This window comes from Haliotis asinina, chromosome 5 (assembly GCF_037392515.1).
Source record: "Haliotis asinina isolate JCU_RB_2024 chromosome 5, JCU_Hal_asi_v2, whole genome shotgun sequence".
NCBI classification, from domain to species: Eukaryota; Metazoa; Mollusca; class Gastropoda; order Lepetellida; family Haliotidae; genus Haliotis; species Haliotis asinina.
Window position 1 is genome coordinate 73,558,333 of NC_090284.1, and position 18,623 is coordinate 73,576,955.

General features: G+C 41.5%; 1 protein-coding gene across 1 annotated transcript; it reads right to left on the reverse strand.

Annotated features, from left to right (window-relative positions):
- Nucleotides 1–1,788: 1,788 nt before the first annotated feature.
- Nucleotides 1,789–17,456, reverse strand: LOC137285244 (myosin heavy chain, striated muscle-like). The gene is made up of 33 exons (XM_067817550.1): nucleotides 17,440–17,456; nucleotides 16,022–16,280; nucleotides 14,638–14,781; nucleotides 14,130–14,286; nucleotides 13,887–13,914; nucleotides 13,629–13,734; nucleotides 13,353–13,445; nucleotides 12,930–12,993; nucleotides 12,393–12,491; nucleotides 12,086–12,189; nucleotides 11,553–11,954; nucleotides 11,269–11,439; nucleotides 10,879–11,179; nucleotides 10,588–10,664; nucleotides 10,227–10,314; nucleotides 9,967–10,084; nucleotides 9,587–9,844; nucleotides 9,005–9,470; nucleotides 8,519–8,874; nucleotides 8,128–8,218; nucleotides 7,736–7,879; nucleotides 7,447–7,613; nucleotides 6,747–6,825; nucleotides 6,239–6,484; nucleotides 5,721–5,917; nucleotides 5,271–5,403; nucleotides 4,875–5,091; nucleotides 4,463–4,703; nucleotides 3,941–4,133; nucleotides 3,549–3,809; nucleotides 2,987–3,226; nucleotides 2,489–2,689; nucleotides 1,789–2,230 (listed from the first exon to the last, which is right to left on the reverse strand). Exons 2-33 carry the CDS (start codon nucleotides 16,220–16,222, stop codon nucleotides 2,087–2,089), a joined length of 5,787 nt encoding a protein of 1,928 aa, XP_067673651.1. The 5' UTR covers nucleotides 16,223–16,280; nucleotides 17,440–17,456; the 3' UTR covers nucleotides 1,789–2,086.
- Between the last annotated feature and the right edge of the window lie 1,167 nt (nucleotides 17,457–18,623).

The window sequence follows — 18,623 nt, forward strand, 5'->3', positions numbered from 1 at the left end:
CACACCAGTGCGTGTGCACCACAGCATATTGTCACACATTATTGCATGTCGCATTGGTCTGTGTGTCCAACAGTATACTGTTACACATTCTCGCATGTCACATTGGTGTATGTGTCCCACAGTATATTGTCACACATTATTGGATGTCACATTGGTGCGTGTGCACGACAGTATATTGTCACACATTATCGTATGTCAGTTTTGTGCGTGTGCATCACAGTATACTGTCACACATTAACGGATGTTACATTGGTGTGTGTGTCCCACAGTATACTTTCACACATTATCGTATGTCACACCGGTGCCTGTGCACCACAGTATACTGTCACACATCATCGTATATCACATTGGTTTGTGTGCACCACAGTATGCTGTCACACATTATCGCATGTCACACTAGTGCGTGTGTCCAAAGTATGCTGTCACACATTATTGCATGTCACATTGGTGTGTGTGCCCAACAGTATATTGTCACACATTGTTGTATGTCACAAAGGTGCGTGTGTCCCACAGTATACTGTCACATATTATCGTATGTCACACTGGCACGTGTGTTGCACAGTATACTGTCACACATTATCGTATGCACATTGGTGTGTATGTTCCACAGTATACTGTCAGACATTATCGCATGGCACACTGGTGCGTGTGTTCCACAGTGTACTGTTACACATTATTGCATGTGAAACTGGTGCATGTGCCCCACTGCACAATGTTACCTATGGCGTCCTGGACACTGGTGCATATGGGCAAGTGTAGAATGATAGCAAACAGCAAAAAGCCGAAAACATTTCTATATTCAGTCTCACCTACACGCCGTGTCCAGCGTGAGATATAAGGCATATTATTTGTTGAACCGGAATCATATTCAGTTTTAAAGCAATGCCTAAATATGGCGTCTCCTTAAACAGATGCAAACCATATAATGTGAGTAAACCGTTCGTATGTAACCAACTGTAAGTCTCAAGTAAACTGGTCATACGGACAGAGAATGTTTGGTGATTCTAAAGGCTCCTAACAGGACTTGAGTTTACCATGTCTTGATAGAACAGGTTAGAACGGGTGATGTAGTGATAACGATTACACACCACGAGTGACACATGAGCTGTTTTTGATGATCCCATAGCACTGGGTTCAAATCCCGAATTGTTAGCACCGTTAACGAAACCCATGTCTGTCCTTGCCATGTAAGTGTTTCACCGGAAAGGATTGTTCATTTGCTCACGAGATAAAGACACATCATATTGACGAACTCAGAACTGGGCTACCCGCAGCTTGAGTTTTGTGCTTCTTATGTGATGACAGCAATCGAATCAGGGTGAGGGATCTCTAGAACTGACAAACACACCCAACGTGGGTAGCCAACCCCATCAATTAGACTTACTACGACATTCGCAAGCTTTAAGCTAGCCTGTTTGTTTCTTGCTTGCTTGAACCGGTCAGTGGTGATATGTTCATAAACCTGACATATTAAAGCTTAGTTGATGATCACTTCAACAAAGTACAACAAAGTTAACGCTTCATTTGTACTAAAAATGTACCCTAAACAACTGATAACACACAACAATTACTACTTTCAAGTGTGGGCATTGTAGACCTATATAGAGGATCTGTTTGTGAAACAAAATGTTTTTGATGTAAGACATTTAACTATCCTCGAATATTAAAGCCGGTGGGAGTTTTCGTACTGTCGCTACATAGAAAGACCCAATACAATTACGTAACAACTACAGTAAGTCAATAAATATATTATCACCGATTCAGGTAAATTTAAAACGAAAGCATAAATCATCGCATACATTTATTTCAAGTACAGAACTATGCTTCAAGATTTCAGGCATCCAGACACAACACAGAATAGCATGTCATTGAATCTGAACATTAAAGTCTTGATCGAGCTGACTTAACAGAGTGTTCTCCGAGTCATAACAGATTAACCGTTTCATCGAAGTCCATTCTGTTTTGATATTTCCGATATACAATAAATTGAGATACACATAGGTGCAGGCTCTTTGTTAGGAAGTCCCCACCAGACGTGACCCATATCAATTAATGCCGAGGTAAGGGCGACAGGCCCAGTGAAGACTTAACGAGCCATGGAGACTGAACTGCGGTTCTTTACTCTGAGTTTTGACAGAGCGTTCTCAGCAGCTTCAGCTCTTTCCTCCGCGTCCTCAAATTCGGTGACGACCTTGCGGTACTTGGCAAGGTTCATAGCGGCCAGCTCCTCCTGTAAATAAAAGCAAATATTTAGAACCTTGTGGCTTTAATCACTTCAAATCATATAGGGCAGCCGATGTACTGAATGCAAAGACATATAAGAATGATTTGGCATCTAATGATTTTTTTGTGCCAGTACGGTTTGACACTGCCTAAAATTCATATTACAGAGTAGGTGGAACCAGGCAACAAGAACACGACCATCAGGCCTGACGAACCATTTTTATATAGAAAAGAGCATGTTGTAAAGTTTGATGGAGTCACTTACAGCCTCGTCAATCTGAGTTCTGTATGTTCTGACTTTAGCGTTGAGAGCGTCGATGGTGCTCTGGAGTCGCTCCTGAGCCTTTTTCTCCTCCTCCGCCTGGAGGGACACCTCCTTCAAACGACGCTCAACAGCACGCGAGCTCTTCTGAGTATCGGCATGACGGCGCTGCTCGCTATCCAGCTCTGTCTCGAGCTCACGAACCTGAAGGAAACGAGCAGAGGGCACTTTATAGAGATGACCAGGTCATTTACAGTGGGTAATATCTGATGTAACACGTTAAACAGTGACACTGAAAAACGTGATAATCATTTAAAGAACATTCTTACAGTGAGTCTCCATAGACATGGTGTTCATCTTTTTAGGAAGTACATCTAAACAGTAATTTGTTTCAAGCACATTTTATTTGAAGTGATAGAAGTCTTGTGTTACTTTTGACTTTTACTTTTCAAATGCTGAAGATATGCTTTGAACGTATATGCGGTGATAGTGTATACTTACTCTCTGTTCAAGTTTAGCAACTGCTCTCTTGCCCCCCTTGAGCCCGGCAGCCTCTGCCTCCTCTGCTCTGATCTGAAGTTCCTTGACCTGGGCCTCCAATCCTCGCTTCAGTTTGTCCAGCTGTTTGCCTTGTTCCTGCTCAGCTCGTAACTCATCGGTCATGCGTTGTACATCGGCCTGTGCACGCCTCACGTTCTCCTCAGCTGCCCTCACCTGGCCACTCATGTCCTCAAGGTCGGCCTGTTCACAAATACAACAGAGTTACAAGTTGTTTATTGTCTATGACAATATATTTGCAAAGTCGGCATCTGTCCTTATGTACAATCCCATTTATCACGAAGAAAAGTTTGAAGATATTCATACAAACAAGGAAAGCCGCAAGGCAAGATGGTGTGATGTTTCATAGAATACTTCAAAGATTGTTCATATGGCATTAGTATTTTAAATATCAAATAATACCCCCAAAACAAAATCACTCAATCCACCAAAATGTCTACATGAAACTATTTTAAACGTAGCACGTATTTTTCATCGCAGTCTTGTGCATTATTTCTTGACATACCTGCATTGCAGAAATGTCACTATCCAGCTTCCTCTTCTGGCCTTGGAGTGATGAATTTGTAGCTGTCAGTTCATTGACTCTGTCAAGAGCCTCTGTCAGCTCAGCTTCTGCATTCTTGCGGCCTCTATCAGCGTTTTCTAGATTGGCTTGAAGCTCTTCCGCCTCAGCTTTGAAGCTGTTGCATCGACGTTCAATGGCTGAAAGAGCTTCGCGGGCTTCCTCGCGGGCTCTACGCTCCTCTTCAACCTTCGTTTCCATTTCCTGTAACATATTAAGGCAGGCTCTTTTCAACTCTTGATATGCTGGAAACGTGACTATCCATGTCATACTATCAGATTCGTAAGAACTCGTCTTTCGCGTGTGTTACCGTAGTGTCCAGAATAATGACCTACCTTGATGAGACCCTGCCATTTCTTGGCGTTCTTCTCTGCGTCGGCGCGGTTACGGTTTGCATTATCAACAGCAACCTCGAGCTCATTGATGTCTGCTTCCAACTTCTTCCTGATCCTCATGGCCTCAGCTTTGCCCTTTGCCTCAGCATCAATGCTGGCCTGGAGAGACTCAAGAGCCTTCTGGTGGTTGCGACTGGAAACACACATACATTCCAACTACATGAAATCCGTGAAAATACGGGATGGCATTGGCCACCAGTAACTCATGCTAGAAAGGCGTCTAACGGGATCGGGTGGTCGGGCTCGCTGGCTTAGTTGACACATGTCATCGCGTCCCATTTAAGTAGAACAACGCTCATGCGTTGTGTGGTCCAGACTCGGTTATTTAAAGACAGCTGCAATGTAACTGGAATATTGCTGAGTGTGGCGTTAAACACTCCGCCAATCCAATTTAGGTAAATTAGAGTTAGTAACCATTATTTTCCTACGATCAACCGTTGGACATATTTTCATATTACTCACCGAGTGTTTTCAAAGTCATCATCCTTCTCAGCAAGACGCCTGTCGACGTCAGCACGGACCTGAGCTAGTTCCATGTTGACACGTCCAACCTTAGCCTCCTCCTGTTCCAGAGTAGACATGGCCTCTTCAAGAGCGTTCTGGAGTTCATCCTTCTCCATTTGAATACGTTTACGGGCCTTTTCGCTGTCGTGTACACTGCGGCCACCCTCAGAAAGCTGATCAGAGAGTTCACGGATCTCTTCTGCAAACCACAAAAACCCGATAAATTGAAACCATTTTATACATTCTCAAGTATCATTCGAAAGTGTAATCTCGAAGAGGTACCAACATGTTGTTTCGATCAAATGTATCAGTCTATGGAAATATTTGGATTTACAAAAATGCCTCTCTCTGCTTTTCACAAACATATTACCTGAAAGGTTCTTGTTTTCTCTCCTGAGAGAATCAATGCTAGATTCAGATTCATCCACCTGAGCTCGGTAACGGAAGACATCAGCTGAGTAGCCGCGGGCTTCTTTCTGAGAAGCCTCCAGATCGGCCTGGAGACCTGTCACCTTGGTCTCCCATTCAGAAATAGTCCTGTCGAAGTTACGCTGTTTCTTTTCCATGTTGTTGGCGGCCGCGTTAGCCTATCAATAGCGCAAAGATTGATATCATAAATGCCTATCAACCGAACAATTTACATACATCGATATCAATGTATATCAATATATATATATATCCTAAAATGAGAAAGCTGTTCAACGTCAACGTCGAGGAAGACCTATGTGGTTCACTGAATTAGTAGTTTATAGATAGTCCCTCCTACCCTCTCACAGTCCACCATGACATCCTCGAGCTCTCCTTGTAGTCTGTTCTTAGCCTTCTCAAGGGCGTTCACCTTGCCCTGGGCAGCTTCCATGTTCTGCTCAGCTTCATTGAGCCTAGATTGGAGACGGCGTCTGAAACACAAAGAGAAGGCAACGACTACAAAGATTTTCATAGAGTCTTTTGTGTTACAACTGGTATTAAGGTACCGTAAAATCACCTGGTAAAAGATGTATCACAAGAGATTGACATATGAAGCCTAACAGTATGCAGAATGAAAACAGGAAAATTCTTGAATCAGTGTGTTTGGTGTCGAGTGTAGCATTCCAGACATACGATGACAGTTGGGTTTGTAACATGCACGCAAATGAAGTATGGATCTGGAAATATGGATCTGGGAATCAAGCCCATTAATCCACTAGTGCAATATGTAAGGCTGACATGAACTCACTTAGCCTCCTCAAGTTCATCAGCTCTGGCTGTGCCTTCAGTCTCAAATTTGGACTTCCATTGCTGAGCCTCGGCAACAGCCTTAGATGCTTGACGTTGAGCAGTGGCACATCTCTCCTGTTCCTCGTCAAACTGTTCCCGAAGGGTGTCAATGTCTGCATTAAGGTTACGCACCTCAGACTGCAGCTTCTGGCGGGCCTAGACAACATATTCATAACATTAGATATCTGGTCGTGTTTTGTTCTTGATGTATCCAACATCCCATCTAGTAACTGTGTAGTGGAATGTTTACCTAATCAATCTGACGATTAAGTTCATTTCTAACAGGGTGATCTCGAAGGGACATTTTTCGCTTACGGTGATGCGATAAAATACATTCCGTAAATTATCACATTTGCTGCTGTTCATATTTCATTGCCTCCATAGCAGGGGGGAGGCTTTTCTTCTGGTTGTGACTAGAAACCCATATGCATCATTAAAACTGTACTGGATCACACTAGTGATTGGATAAATACACACCCTGGATTCATCCTCAATAGTTCTCTTAGCTTCTTCCAACTGATTACTCAGATTGGCCTTCTCCTTTGTCAACTGACTGACATTGTGTTCTGCTTCTTCCAGCTGGCGGGTCACATCCGCGTTCTCAGAACTAAGGCGGCTCTTCTGGGCCTGAAGGTCGTTGATTTCGCGAGCACCTTCGTCCACCTTGGCATTCAGCTCAGCCAGTTGGCTCTCGAACTGCTTTTGCTGTTTTGCGGATGGACCCTGAAATCACAATGTGTAACTGACGTCTCCTCTAAGAATAAAAGCATTACTTCGTAGCAACTACGTATTATCGTGTTCTACACATTATCATGTTCAGTTCTGTTTCTCGCATGAGGGATAAGTGCATTCGAAGACATATGATTATTATTGATATGTAAGGACAGTGTTACAATGACCTAGGTTTACAAACTGTAATAAATGAATGGGTAAGGTCGTATTATTAAGTGTCCGTTTCTGACAGTGAGATGTATGATGTACTTACTGCGTTCTTCTTAACGTACTCAATCTGAGCTTGAAGATCTTCGATTTCACCTTTCATCTGTTGCTTTTCCTTTTCGATTCTGCAATAATGCAAAGCTGATCAGTGACAATGTAAATACGAACGACATATATTTATACAATGCAGGTGAGTAAATGAAATTGGATGAACGCCGCTTTAAGCAGTGACAGTCATGTCATGGAATGTCAGTTTGATGTGAGAGAAGAGACCTGAGTAGGGATAAGAATCTCCTCCAACGAATCTATGCCAAACGTACGCGACGACTTGATATATTGAGTGATCATGCTCACCTTTACACACGACGGAGGTGTGGATCGTTACTCATAATGTCAATCACTGGATTAAATGGTCGTCGTTAAACAACAAACATACAAAATTTGTACGAGTACACGATCAGGAGGAGCGAGGATGACCCCCATTCACTTACTTCCCCGCAACACGTACCGCCAACACCACATACATGTAGGTATGAACATTTCCCAGGAAAACAAGTACTTAGCAAAGTCTCGCTTTGTCTTAGTATGTTGTTTCATGGAAACGAAGGAAGTACAACTGCTTCTAAATGTTCACAGAAAAGTGGTCAACAGTTTTCACATGAGTGCGTTATTGAAGTTATGTAACTTGGCAGGCCAATGATTGCACGGTGAGTGTTTATAATTTGTAGTCAGACAGCGAAACTTACTTGTTCTTGACCTTCTGGAGCTGGTCAACTTGATCGCTGAGTTCATTGACGGCCTCTTGTTGCTTTTTGCGGAGTGAAGCGACCTGAGATTCCCCTTGGAGTGTGGCTTCTTCAAGTTCTCGTCGGAGTTTCTGAACTTCTTGTTCTCTCTTTCTATTCAAGTCAACCTAATATGACATCAAATACATGAATATTTCGTGAATTGTGATATATGTATAAACAGTCATTCATAATTTGATAAGTATGCCTTCATGAGTCTCTTAGTATATGAGCCAGACGCTTGACCAACCTGAGCAGCTGTGGCGCCACCAGCCTCCTCTAGTCTGTCCTGCAGCTCATCCAGCTCACGAGCCAGTTCGGATCTCTGCTTTTCAACCTTGCTTCTGGATTGTCTCTCGGCTTCAAGTTCTTCCTCAAGTTCCTCGATGCGAGCCTTTGTAAAACATAACAGATGTCTTCTTAGGTCTAATTTTTTATCTTCCTTAACATTTCAGGAATTGTAGTGAGGAGTGAGTTTAGTTTTATACCACTGTTAGTAATATCATTATGGGGAACGCCAGAAATAGGCTTCATACAGTGTAGCTATATGGCGAAGCGCGCCCGAGTCTTCGGCGTGCCAATCAATTGATGAATCAAGATACCATTTTAATCTGTAGATGTGATGCGTCTTTGGTTTATTACCTGGAGCTCTTTGATTTTCCTCTGAAGCTGGGCCACACGGTTTTGTTCGTCCTCTAGCTGTGTGTTGAGACCACCAGCATCCTTTTCTTTCCTTAAAGTAAATTACTATAGAGTATATCAATACTGTTGACACAAGTACAAATTATTGGCACATACATGTCTACTCAACAAAGATGATGTTAACTGTGGACGTAGGTCTTATCTTAAACAAGGTGCAGATTCACCGATGAATGGTAGTCTCTATATCAAGCAATTGGTAAACATTGTCATGGACTTTATCCGAATAAAGAAGTTGTTCATCCATATAGATTGTCATTATCTGATTAACCAAAGACGTTATGGTAGTGGGCATTTAACTATGTTTTACAGTAACAGGTATATATGATTTTACTTTTTAAGAGCATCCTCAAGTTCCCGCTTAGCACGTTCAAGTTCTTCGACTGTTTCTTGTGTCATCTTAAGATCCTGTTCCATCTTTCTCTTTGCCTTCTCAACATCACCTCTCAGTTTCTTCTCACGCTGAAGACTGTCTTCCATCTCATCGAGGGAGCCTTCCAATTTTTGTTTCAGTTTGTTAAGATGGTTGACCTTATCTTCTTCTGCCTGGAGTGCAGCAGCTGTCCTTGAAAGATCTTCATCGCCCTCCTTTCCTTTCTTTTGAAGCTTGGCAATGGTTTCGTCTAACTTGGCCATCTCATCCTGGAGTGTTCTGTTTTGACTTTCCTTGGTCTTTATTTCTTGTTCAGACTAGAATAAATATTTAACATATGTTAGAAAATACAGGGACGTTTCAGACAGAATCTTGAAGTGTACATGGCAGAGTTCAGTTACAATTCTAAATGTTGTTTTATTTGAGGCCGACAAGCCATCTTCATACCTTAGCGAGAGCTCCTTCCAATTCCTCCACATCCTTCTTCAGTTCTTTGTTTTCATTTTCCATTTTCTTTTTAACCTCTGAGGCCTCAGCATTTGCATCTTCTTCGTCAAGGAGACGGTCCTCCAATTCCTTCAGCTGTGCTGCATATTCTGTCTTGTCCTTCAGCAGTTGTTCGACTCTTTCTTCAATATCATCGATGGTGTCCTGCTGGGTCTGGACTTGTAGGAATAAATCATTCTTAGCCTCCATCAAAGTAACGTTCGCCTCCTCCAACTGTTTTGATCTCTCGCTTACTTTTTCGAGCTCTTCTTTTGTCTTTGCTAGTTCTTCTTCCTTCTTCTTCATTTCATCCTCGGCGGCAGCAATACTGAGGAGAGGCTTGACCTTAGTGTAAAATCTCCACCACAGCCAATTCCTCATGGCAAGCCACTTACGAATGTTCTTCTGGATCATTTCCAAAGAGGCTCTGTAGAGACGAAAATTAGTATGTCTTAAATAACTTCTGGCAATAGAAGAAATTATTTAAGATGCGCACCGTTAAACATGTATATTTATGAAATGATAACCATAGGACCACTATACCTCTTGTCATGGAGACTCTTCTTGTACTTTCTCATCAGATATCCACGAATGTGAGCCTGGAACAATGACACAATGGTAGATAGACGCTCGTCACGAAGCTCCTCAAGATAACCTAGGACTCCAGCTTTGAAAAAGACCTTGCTGTTGCCCAAACGGTATTCATCCTGACTCATCTGAAGAGCCTCAAGAATCTTTCCAGAGACAACTTTGCCTTCAACAAATCCCTGTGGGATAGCATTAGGGGCCAGGATGGAGTATCTGTTCAAAGTAACAAAAGTTTGTTTTCATTAGAATACTGCTAGATGGAGAGAGTAATGAAAGCTGAGATTATCCGAATAGTTCAGGATGTATCTAACTGAGAAGAGTGTACAAATATTGACCTCTGTTTGAATTCAGAGTACACGACTCTGCTGGGGAAGCCCTTTCTACAGATACGGATGCCCTCAAGTACACCGTTACACTGGAGCTGGTGGAGCACGAGAGCAGCATCAATCAGGCCTGGAAACAGAAACTCAGCATGCCCTCATCCTCATCATGAGACAAAAATAACAGCAAGAATTACTTGACAAATATTAATATACTTCCATTTACTGAGCATTATTTTTGATAAACTGAACCATGAGAAATAGGACATACAGACCTGGTGTTTTGGTTTCGTTGGGGATGATACAACGCACAAAGTGGGGGTGAGTGGTGTACAGGTTCTTCATCAGTTTGTTCAAAGATTCCTGCAAGGTTTACAAAAATATTGGAGGGCAATGTCTTGTTCACCTTTCTAAAGAGCAGCCATAATAAAACATTTCCTGACACTTTCACATCTTGGAAGTTATTTTTACTGTAAACATAAATCCACTTGGTCGACTCTTACTTGATTGGTGATTGGTATTGCATTGTAATGTTGTTAATATCAAACGCTCTCTGTATCCAGAATCTGGTTAATTGTTTTGCAGCTTATGTTTGTATGTCTTGGTAAACCAATGCATATACAACATAACACTGACCCTGTGAGTGGCTGAAATAGTCTGGAAGGCAGAGCTCTTCTTCTTCTTCTTTGCACCTCCAGACGCTGGAGCATCTCCTACAGTGCAGGAAGTGAGTTTTAGGTTATTGTAAAAGTCAGGACAGGTGTCTGATAGACAAATGATCAAAATCAATAAAGAAATAATTGGATCAAACCAATGATTCACATTATTGTTTACATGAGTCGAATCGCTTTTCTAGCTATGACATTCATTTCTGCCTTCTTTTCAAATATTTTTTCCTTCCGTCTGTTTATACTTTTGATAACAAACCTTCTGCTGGGGTGAAAAGTGATTGTACAAGTGGCTCCTTGGATTGTTTCAGGAGTTCCACAATGGTTTCGTTGATAGGATCCTTGTTCTTCTCAAGCCAACCTCCGATGTTGTATGGCACTGTACCAGCGTAGTGCTTCAGGGCGAAGTCGCCATGCTGGCCCCCCTTCATAGACTTGTTGGGCTTGAGGAAGTTGGGAGATTTGCCCATGTGGTTCTCAGTAAGCTTGTCCTTGAAGGTTTTGTCACTTGCTTTGGGAAACATGCACTCTTCTTCCAAGATGGACAGGATACCAAGAGGCTAGAAATGGACAAATGAAAATTTAATTCATCATTAATTTTTTAGAGTATTATTGATAGATTACTTAAACCGGTAACATATATTCTTACCTTCTCAATAAGCTCAATGCAGGCTTGCAAGTCCATGCCAAAGTCGATGAATGTCCACTGGATACCCTCTTTCTTATATTCTTCCTGCTCCAGCACAAACATGTGGTGGTTGAAGAACTGCTGCAGGCGCTCGTTGGTGTAATTGATGCAGAGCTGCTCAAAGCTGTTGAACTGTTGAATTAGATAATAAGACAAATATTAGCACTTACATGGTATATTTGCACATATTTGCATAAGGTTTTGGAATAGAAACAGAAGGATATTCGATGTAAATGCTAACGTACCTCAAAGATTTCAAATCCAGCAATATCCAATACACCAATGAAAAACTGCCTTGGTTTTTTGGTGTCGAGTGAGTGATTGACTCTCTTGACCAGCCAGTTGAAGACACGATCATACAGAGACTTAGCCAGAGCACCAACCGAATAGACAACCTGTGCTTTGGTACGTCCTTGGGTGACGTAATCCATAGCAACCTTGATCTTGGGTTTACACAGAGACTTAACGAAGTCACCACAGTTGACGCCCAGCAAGAAGGAAACCTTCTCAGCCTCAGCAGTTCCATCAGGCTCAGCCTGCTCACCCTTCTGCTTGAACTTCATTTCACCCATATGAAGGATAGAGCCAGTGAGTTTGTAGGCGCTGGTTTTCTCCTCAGGAGTAAATCCCAGAACATCAAAGGCCTCCTATAAGACAAAGGTCAAGTTTGATTCAGTACGACAGGCAATCAGGACATGAAATCATTACATACATTCAGCCTCAATGCATTTGCGACATATATTTTCATATTTCTGAAGTCAAATGAAACTGTCCTCACATCTGTCATCTTCATTTCCTCTACATCGTCTATTCCCTGGACAGTCAAGGCGCCCTGGTTAATGAAGGAATAGAGACCAGCATCGGCGCTAGCCAGAGTCTTCTCTGGAAAACAACATTACAGAATGACTGAATTTGTCATCCACAGGTTGATTTATGTATTGTTAATATGTGCTTGACAAAACGAAATAGCATTGAAGCAGTGGAACATCCTAACGCATGCATGGCGTATGTGAACACCACTTTGATTGAAAGTGACGACGATCCCAGACGATGATGCTTTAGAATTTGAATTGTGAAAACCTCACCTATAACACTTGGCACGGCTCCTGACAACATCTGGTAGAAGATATGGTAGTTCCTCTCAATCGACTGTTGGAATGTCACTCGGGACTTCTCGAGCAGGTCTAAGGAGAAATATATATATATATATATATATATATATATATATATATATATATGAAAAACGTCAACATAAAATTCATTCACTGAATCAAGTTATTCTGTATGGTACTATTGTACTATTTCGTGTTATGCTGTTTGGACTAACAAATCATCCGGGTATTTAGGCGGGTATTTTTTTCAAACACATACATACCATATTTAGTTTCACTGAAGACAGATATCGATAGAGGTATCCGAAATAATCTCGAATGTGACCATTTAAACGACTGAGTGTTCGAAGTGTTGCCTCTGTAGCATTTTCATTTGGTTAAAAATTTAGCTTTGTTAAGATTTGTACATTGAAACAGTCCTGGTTGCAGCATTTTGTTTTGCCTTTTTTTTCTACACCAGTGGCTAAACAAGTGTTTTGCTAAGAAATTGAGATAGACATATTTACTCACATGTCTCAATGTCGGCACCAGCAATTTTTCCAGATGTAGCGAAATGGATACGCACGAATTTACCCTGTTGAAGTAAAGATTGTAGAATTAAGAGAACATAATTGGAGAAAATACAATGCACAGATAATAATTGGATGTTAGCATATTTATTTAATTTTAGTTTTTACCTTTACAGTGATGCACTCACTAGAATCATTCCAATTCACGAACACAAAAAGTACGTATACCATTCCATACTCCCTATTGCGCCTAATCGGCGTTTCGCCATATTGGCTGGCATAATTACCCCTGAACAAAGATTCCGAAGAGGACTTACTTAGCTGCACATATTACTGTTTCAATAACAGTATATCTTTGTTTGTTCAACATTTTGTCATCAATGTATCGCCATTAAACATACTATCAACACTATTCGAAACTTACGAATCTGGAGGAGTTGTTGTTACGGGATGTCTTGGCGTTACCGTAGGCCTCAAGAACAGGGTTAGCCTGAATGATCTGATCCTCGAGAGACCCCTAGAAATTGTTAAACAAAGCATAAAATTAATCGATTGTGTCATCTCTATAGTCAGCACTTTCTACACAACAACAATTTGCAGGAAAAGGAGCTCTGGGACGAAGGTAACCATGAACTATATCGATCTAATTTCTCTGGACTCGAAATACTAGTATTTACATTTTAGTATGAATCTGACTTGCCTTCTTATCGTCCTTCTCGCCCTCTTGTTTAGTCGCAGCGGCGACGTGGGCGAAGTAGGCAATGACCTTCTTGGTGTTCTCAGTCTTTCCGGCGCCAGATTCACCACTGGATGGAAATATACAGGTACAAGTATGAAAGGTTGCCAGTGCATCTTTAATAAGAGTCATCATCACAAACAACTTGTGCAGATTAACATTAACATTCAAGTATTAATTTTCCAGTGATTTTCAAGAACATGAAAAATATATTATGCTTACGTGATCAACATGGACTGGTTCTCGCGATCTGAAAACAAAGTTTTAGAATGTAAACTGTGCTAGCTTCAACATGTAATATTAACATGTTTGCATATAATCAATATTTCTTCCTATTGCGTCTTCAATAACGTAACAGTGGTGGTGATATTCGTATATTCTTTCTTCCACCTTCCTCCAGAGACTAAGTTTGCACCATACTAGACGCCAGTGAAAAACATTACGGTGACATCGATTTGCTCTCACCTTGCACCATGAACTGGTAGGCGTTGTCAGAGATGGAGAACAAGTGAGGAGGCATCTCGGTTCGTCTCTTGCCTCTGTACTTGGCAACCACACCGGGTGTGTAGATGGGGAGACGTCGGTAGGGGTTGATGGCGATACAGAAGAGACCAGAGTATGTCTGAAATTTAACAACATGAAATATGTGAGAGGGGCAGACAGTTAATATCCACATTTCATAACATTGGTACCTGTTTCCTAAACCTTCAACAATGAACATTAATGATTATGACGCCAACTTATACGGTTCGATATTACAGAAAACAATTGTATTATGGATCCCACGTTCAATATTCACACACTGGCCAGCGTCAAGGCAAACACTATCTGTTCATCCAGTAAGCTGAAATCACCATGTGTTCTAAACTATGAAGCAACAGTTGTCTTGTCTCTCTTAAAATGAAGTTGTAGATTTATATTTACATCTGTCTTAGATCGTTAGACACTTCGGACTCACACTCATCACACTTACATAGATCATGCCAGCGGTGTATCGGGATCTCAAGTTATACAATACGCTGGCCTCGTTAAGGTAGGTCATGTTAGCAATGTCCTCGATCTTCTCGAACTTGGGAGGGTTCATCGACTGGATGTCATCCTTCTTGAATGTCTTTGTCTACAAACAAGGAGTAAAGTTATAAACGGTAACCTAGCCTGGCTTATCATACATCTGAGAATCCGATTTTGCCTGTGATCCTAGATTTTCAACAGGTATGCTGATTGACACTGACATCTTAACGATGTGGACCACCAAACCTCTTCTATTAGACTGCTGATTCTAACGAATACAGCCTACGGTCCGCGGTAAGTAAACACCGTGACAATGATATTGGTATTTATGGGTCATTTATGGTATTCTTACAGCGCCATAACCAATGCATACTGGTTGTTGTACATCAGAACAACGTTGCCTGCACAGACCGTTCCTTTATATAACTCCCTTCCTCTCAACACATGTTACAATATGAGCTCTTATGTCTCGTCATACTTAAACTGTCAAACGATATCCCATCATGTGTACCCAACGGCTTCATCGAGTCATGAAAACAACATTCTCATTGCCCGGTGATGATTTGGTTAGGGCCTAATGTATCTCCAAGCATGAGAAATGTCTACGACAGACGCAAAAGGAGAAGTCCGAAAGTAGAAGTCCGAAAGCAGAAATATTCTTCAAAATATCCCAGCAATGCTACTAAAATGAGATCAACTACGGGTGGCGTGAGATCGAAATTGTCTTTCTAGTCATGGGTAGACCAGTTAACTGACAAGAATCCGTGTATCGTGAAATTGAAGCGACGTAAAATCACTGTACTACATGCTACTATTACAAATTGATGTGACTCTAAAGTGCATAAACGTCGGTAATATATCATAAGCAAACACAATCACGTCTGTTAAAGCACAACGGATTTCCGTACATATTTTTACATAAGAACGAATCACAAATATTAAACCTTTCACAATATATGAAACATGCACTAGTTAAAAAATGAATTGTTTCAAGAACGTGTTACTTCCTGTGTGTAACAGTACGATATGTACATAATCTCGTGTATATGGTCCGAGACCCTTTTATTCAATAAACCTTTTAACTTGACTTGATTTTCCAAACATTCCTTTTGGAGTCTGTGACAAAAATAACATCTCATTTCCTTATGATACCATCCTACAGATAAAACTACATGAATGTGATGGACTTTTCATAAAGAAAGACGCACTTGTCTCCCATAGCTCCCTAACAAACAGGAACTGCCACTAGGGCGTATTTAGCTGGTCCCGTGCTTACTTTCATTTTCCCTATATTCGATACTGTCCAATAACAACATATATAGTGACACACAGACCATCTCGCCTACCTCGTTAGTACCGACGATGGTGACAGTGACCTCTTCCCCTTTGGTACTCTGCAATTCGGCAGCACGGAAACCTTCCTCAGGATCAGGAGCCCAACATGCTTTTTTGGCGTCAAACTTCATATCGGCCTGCTCCTTCATGAGCTTCTTGCGGTCAACCGCAAGATACTGCAGTTCGGGGTCATTGGGGTCGTAAGTGGCCATTGTGACCCTACTTTGGACGCAGAGAGATCGAAATCAAGAAGGAGACTGTCGAACAGCTCTGGAAGGAACAAAAGGATTTTATGAACGCACAAGAAGGATTTTAGTTGCGCACTCCAGCGGATACAAAAACACACCTCACTGGGGGGATATTATGTACGCATCGCATATAATTCTTTTACGTGGAATTAATGCATTTACTACGGTTTTAGAATGTGCGGGTTGTAGAAAAAAACACGTGCTTATGGATGGGAACGTGCGCAGTTTAATCTGTATTGCAGGTACACATTTAAACGAGTTATCATATGGACGTCATGCACATCGTAAACATCGTGTTTTCTTTTCTATGTATTCTTTAATGAATTGGGGATGAATTGTTTTCCCACTCGTGCATTCTTTAACGTTTTTAACCTGGTATGCATTGAATGACCTTCCGCTGTTCATGACCTTGAACAACATCATTACGAAACGCCGAATGAAATTGGTTTTGCAATGTACTTTTTCTCTAGCCTGCAAATATTGTTTCTTTGAGGTTGCATATGCAAGCGTGAAAACGCTTTTACTCTTTTGCAAATTATGCTTTCGACAAACATTAGGAAAGCACACCATCAAACGTACCTATCAAAGTTGGTATTCTTACATTTTTTAGATGCAATATCTGAAAACTAATGCGAAAACGTTTGTACTGATTCCATTGCTGTGAGATAACCCGTTAAAATGTCAATTTTCCGCACACCAAATTATTTGCTTTTTTAACCTGTGGCGTCCATTTAGATATATTCCAGTATACGAATCATATCCAGTAGCATATCCGTGTGTATCCGCAAATTTTGCAAACACTCAGCTGAAATATCAGTCATCAATACATTTTCATTAGTGTTGGAACGTGATAAAACACGGGTTGCGCGGTCGTTCGGTTAGGGTCACACACGGTTTGGGATATGCAGAAAACACTGGAATAATGCACAAAAGGGGTGATAGACATGAAAAATAAACTCTGTTTCCTGGTAAGAATTAAGATATTCTTACCAGAAATGTTTAGTTTCAGGAGGAAAACCGGTACAGGGAAGAAAGTACCGAAAACGGGTAATTAAGTGGTGGAGGTTCCGGAGTTTGAAACTGAGTAACAGAGGTTGGTATGTTGTTGTGAGATATTCTGTCGGGTGAAGGAGGGTTTGGTTTGTGAGGGAAGAAAGTGGGTACCACATCTCAATACTTACGCCCAGAGCTGTCTGATACGGGCTCGAGCCGGGGAAGTGTATATGTACCCCTCAGGTCTTTACATGGTTACTGTTTTAAGTCTTTTGATTGGCTGGCATGCGACTGCGGACCAATCAAATTGCTGAAACGTTATGACTAAACTCGGTGTAGGTGGAATAGCTGCATGTTGGTCTTGTACTCTATAAACGGTATCGTGTGAGACAGTAGCTCCCGGCGTTTGCGCGTTGTTCGCTGTCCCCGCTACCAGGATGTAACCCTAGCATAATGAGGGCAACAAACGGCGGGGGGGTCGAGGGATGATCAAGACAAACTGGAATTGCATTCACATAGCATGCGTTCAAGATCAGACATTGTTGCAAATAAATACCTGTATCCACGCGACAAGTTATTTTCGGTATATTGCTTTACAAGCTGACACTTAGTGTCTTCTGTTTGCTTTACATGACAAGTAAAATGCCTGCTCATAGCAGTGCATTCAGGAAAAAATACTTTTTAATGTACTTCCGTTTCTGAAACAATTTGCAGTTGATTTTCAGCTTGCGGTATTCATTGCTAAAATAAAAAATTAAAATATAATGAAAACAATTTCATCTCCACAGCAGACCTTAACTTGTGGTAACTACTTTGTTGTGTGGATGGGATGTTTTGCAACATCCACTTATATCATGTATAAATGTGTGCCATTCACTCAGTCTCTACTTACACTTGTGTGGTCTGATGTTGAATAGTTACGCTGTACCTTAACAGTATCTACAAATTCGCCAAAAAAATGTGTGACGTTGCCACAGTAACGTATCGTATATCCATCGCATGGTAATAATACAAAGTGCTGGTTTCGATGACGTCAGCTAGACCTTACAGTCAGAGCACTGGCGCTGAAAATAACGTGGAACACGTCCCTGCCACTGTTCTCACAAACATCGGCACGGGTTATCAGTTTTACAAGGTTGTTAAAAAACCGTTCGCATACAAGCTCATCACACTAATCTCTCCTGCCATATCACCATGGTAACCCGAAATGTCTCATAGCGATGGCGATGCAGGAACTGGGTAGTATAACTAGTCTGTTGGAACTAGTCTCAGTGGGCACTAGTCTGTTGGAACTAGTCTCAGTGGGCACTAGTCTGTTGGAACTAGTCTCAGTGGGTACTAGTCTGTTGGAACTAGTCTCAGTGGGTACTAG

Coding starts and splice junctions, on each gene's coding strand:
- LOC137285244 (XM_067817550.1), bottom strand. CDS start 16,222: ATGGCCACTTACGACCCCAATGACCCCGAACTGCAGTATCTTGCGGTT. Junction 8,219..8,518: donor CTTGAGGATGCTCTTAAAAA/GTAAAATCATAT, acceptor ATTTACTTTAAG/GAAAGAAAAGGATGCTGGTG. Junction 7,614..7,735: donor GTGGCGCCACAGCTGCTCAG/GTTGGTCAAGCG, acceptor ATGTCATATTAG/GTTGACTTGAATAGAAAGAG.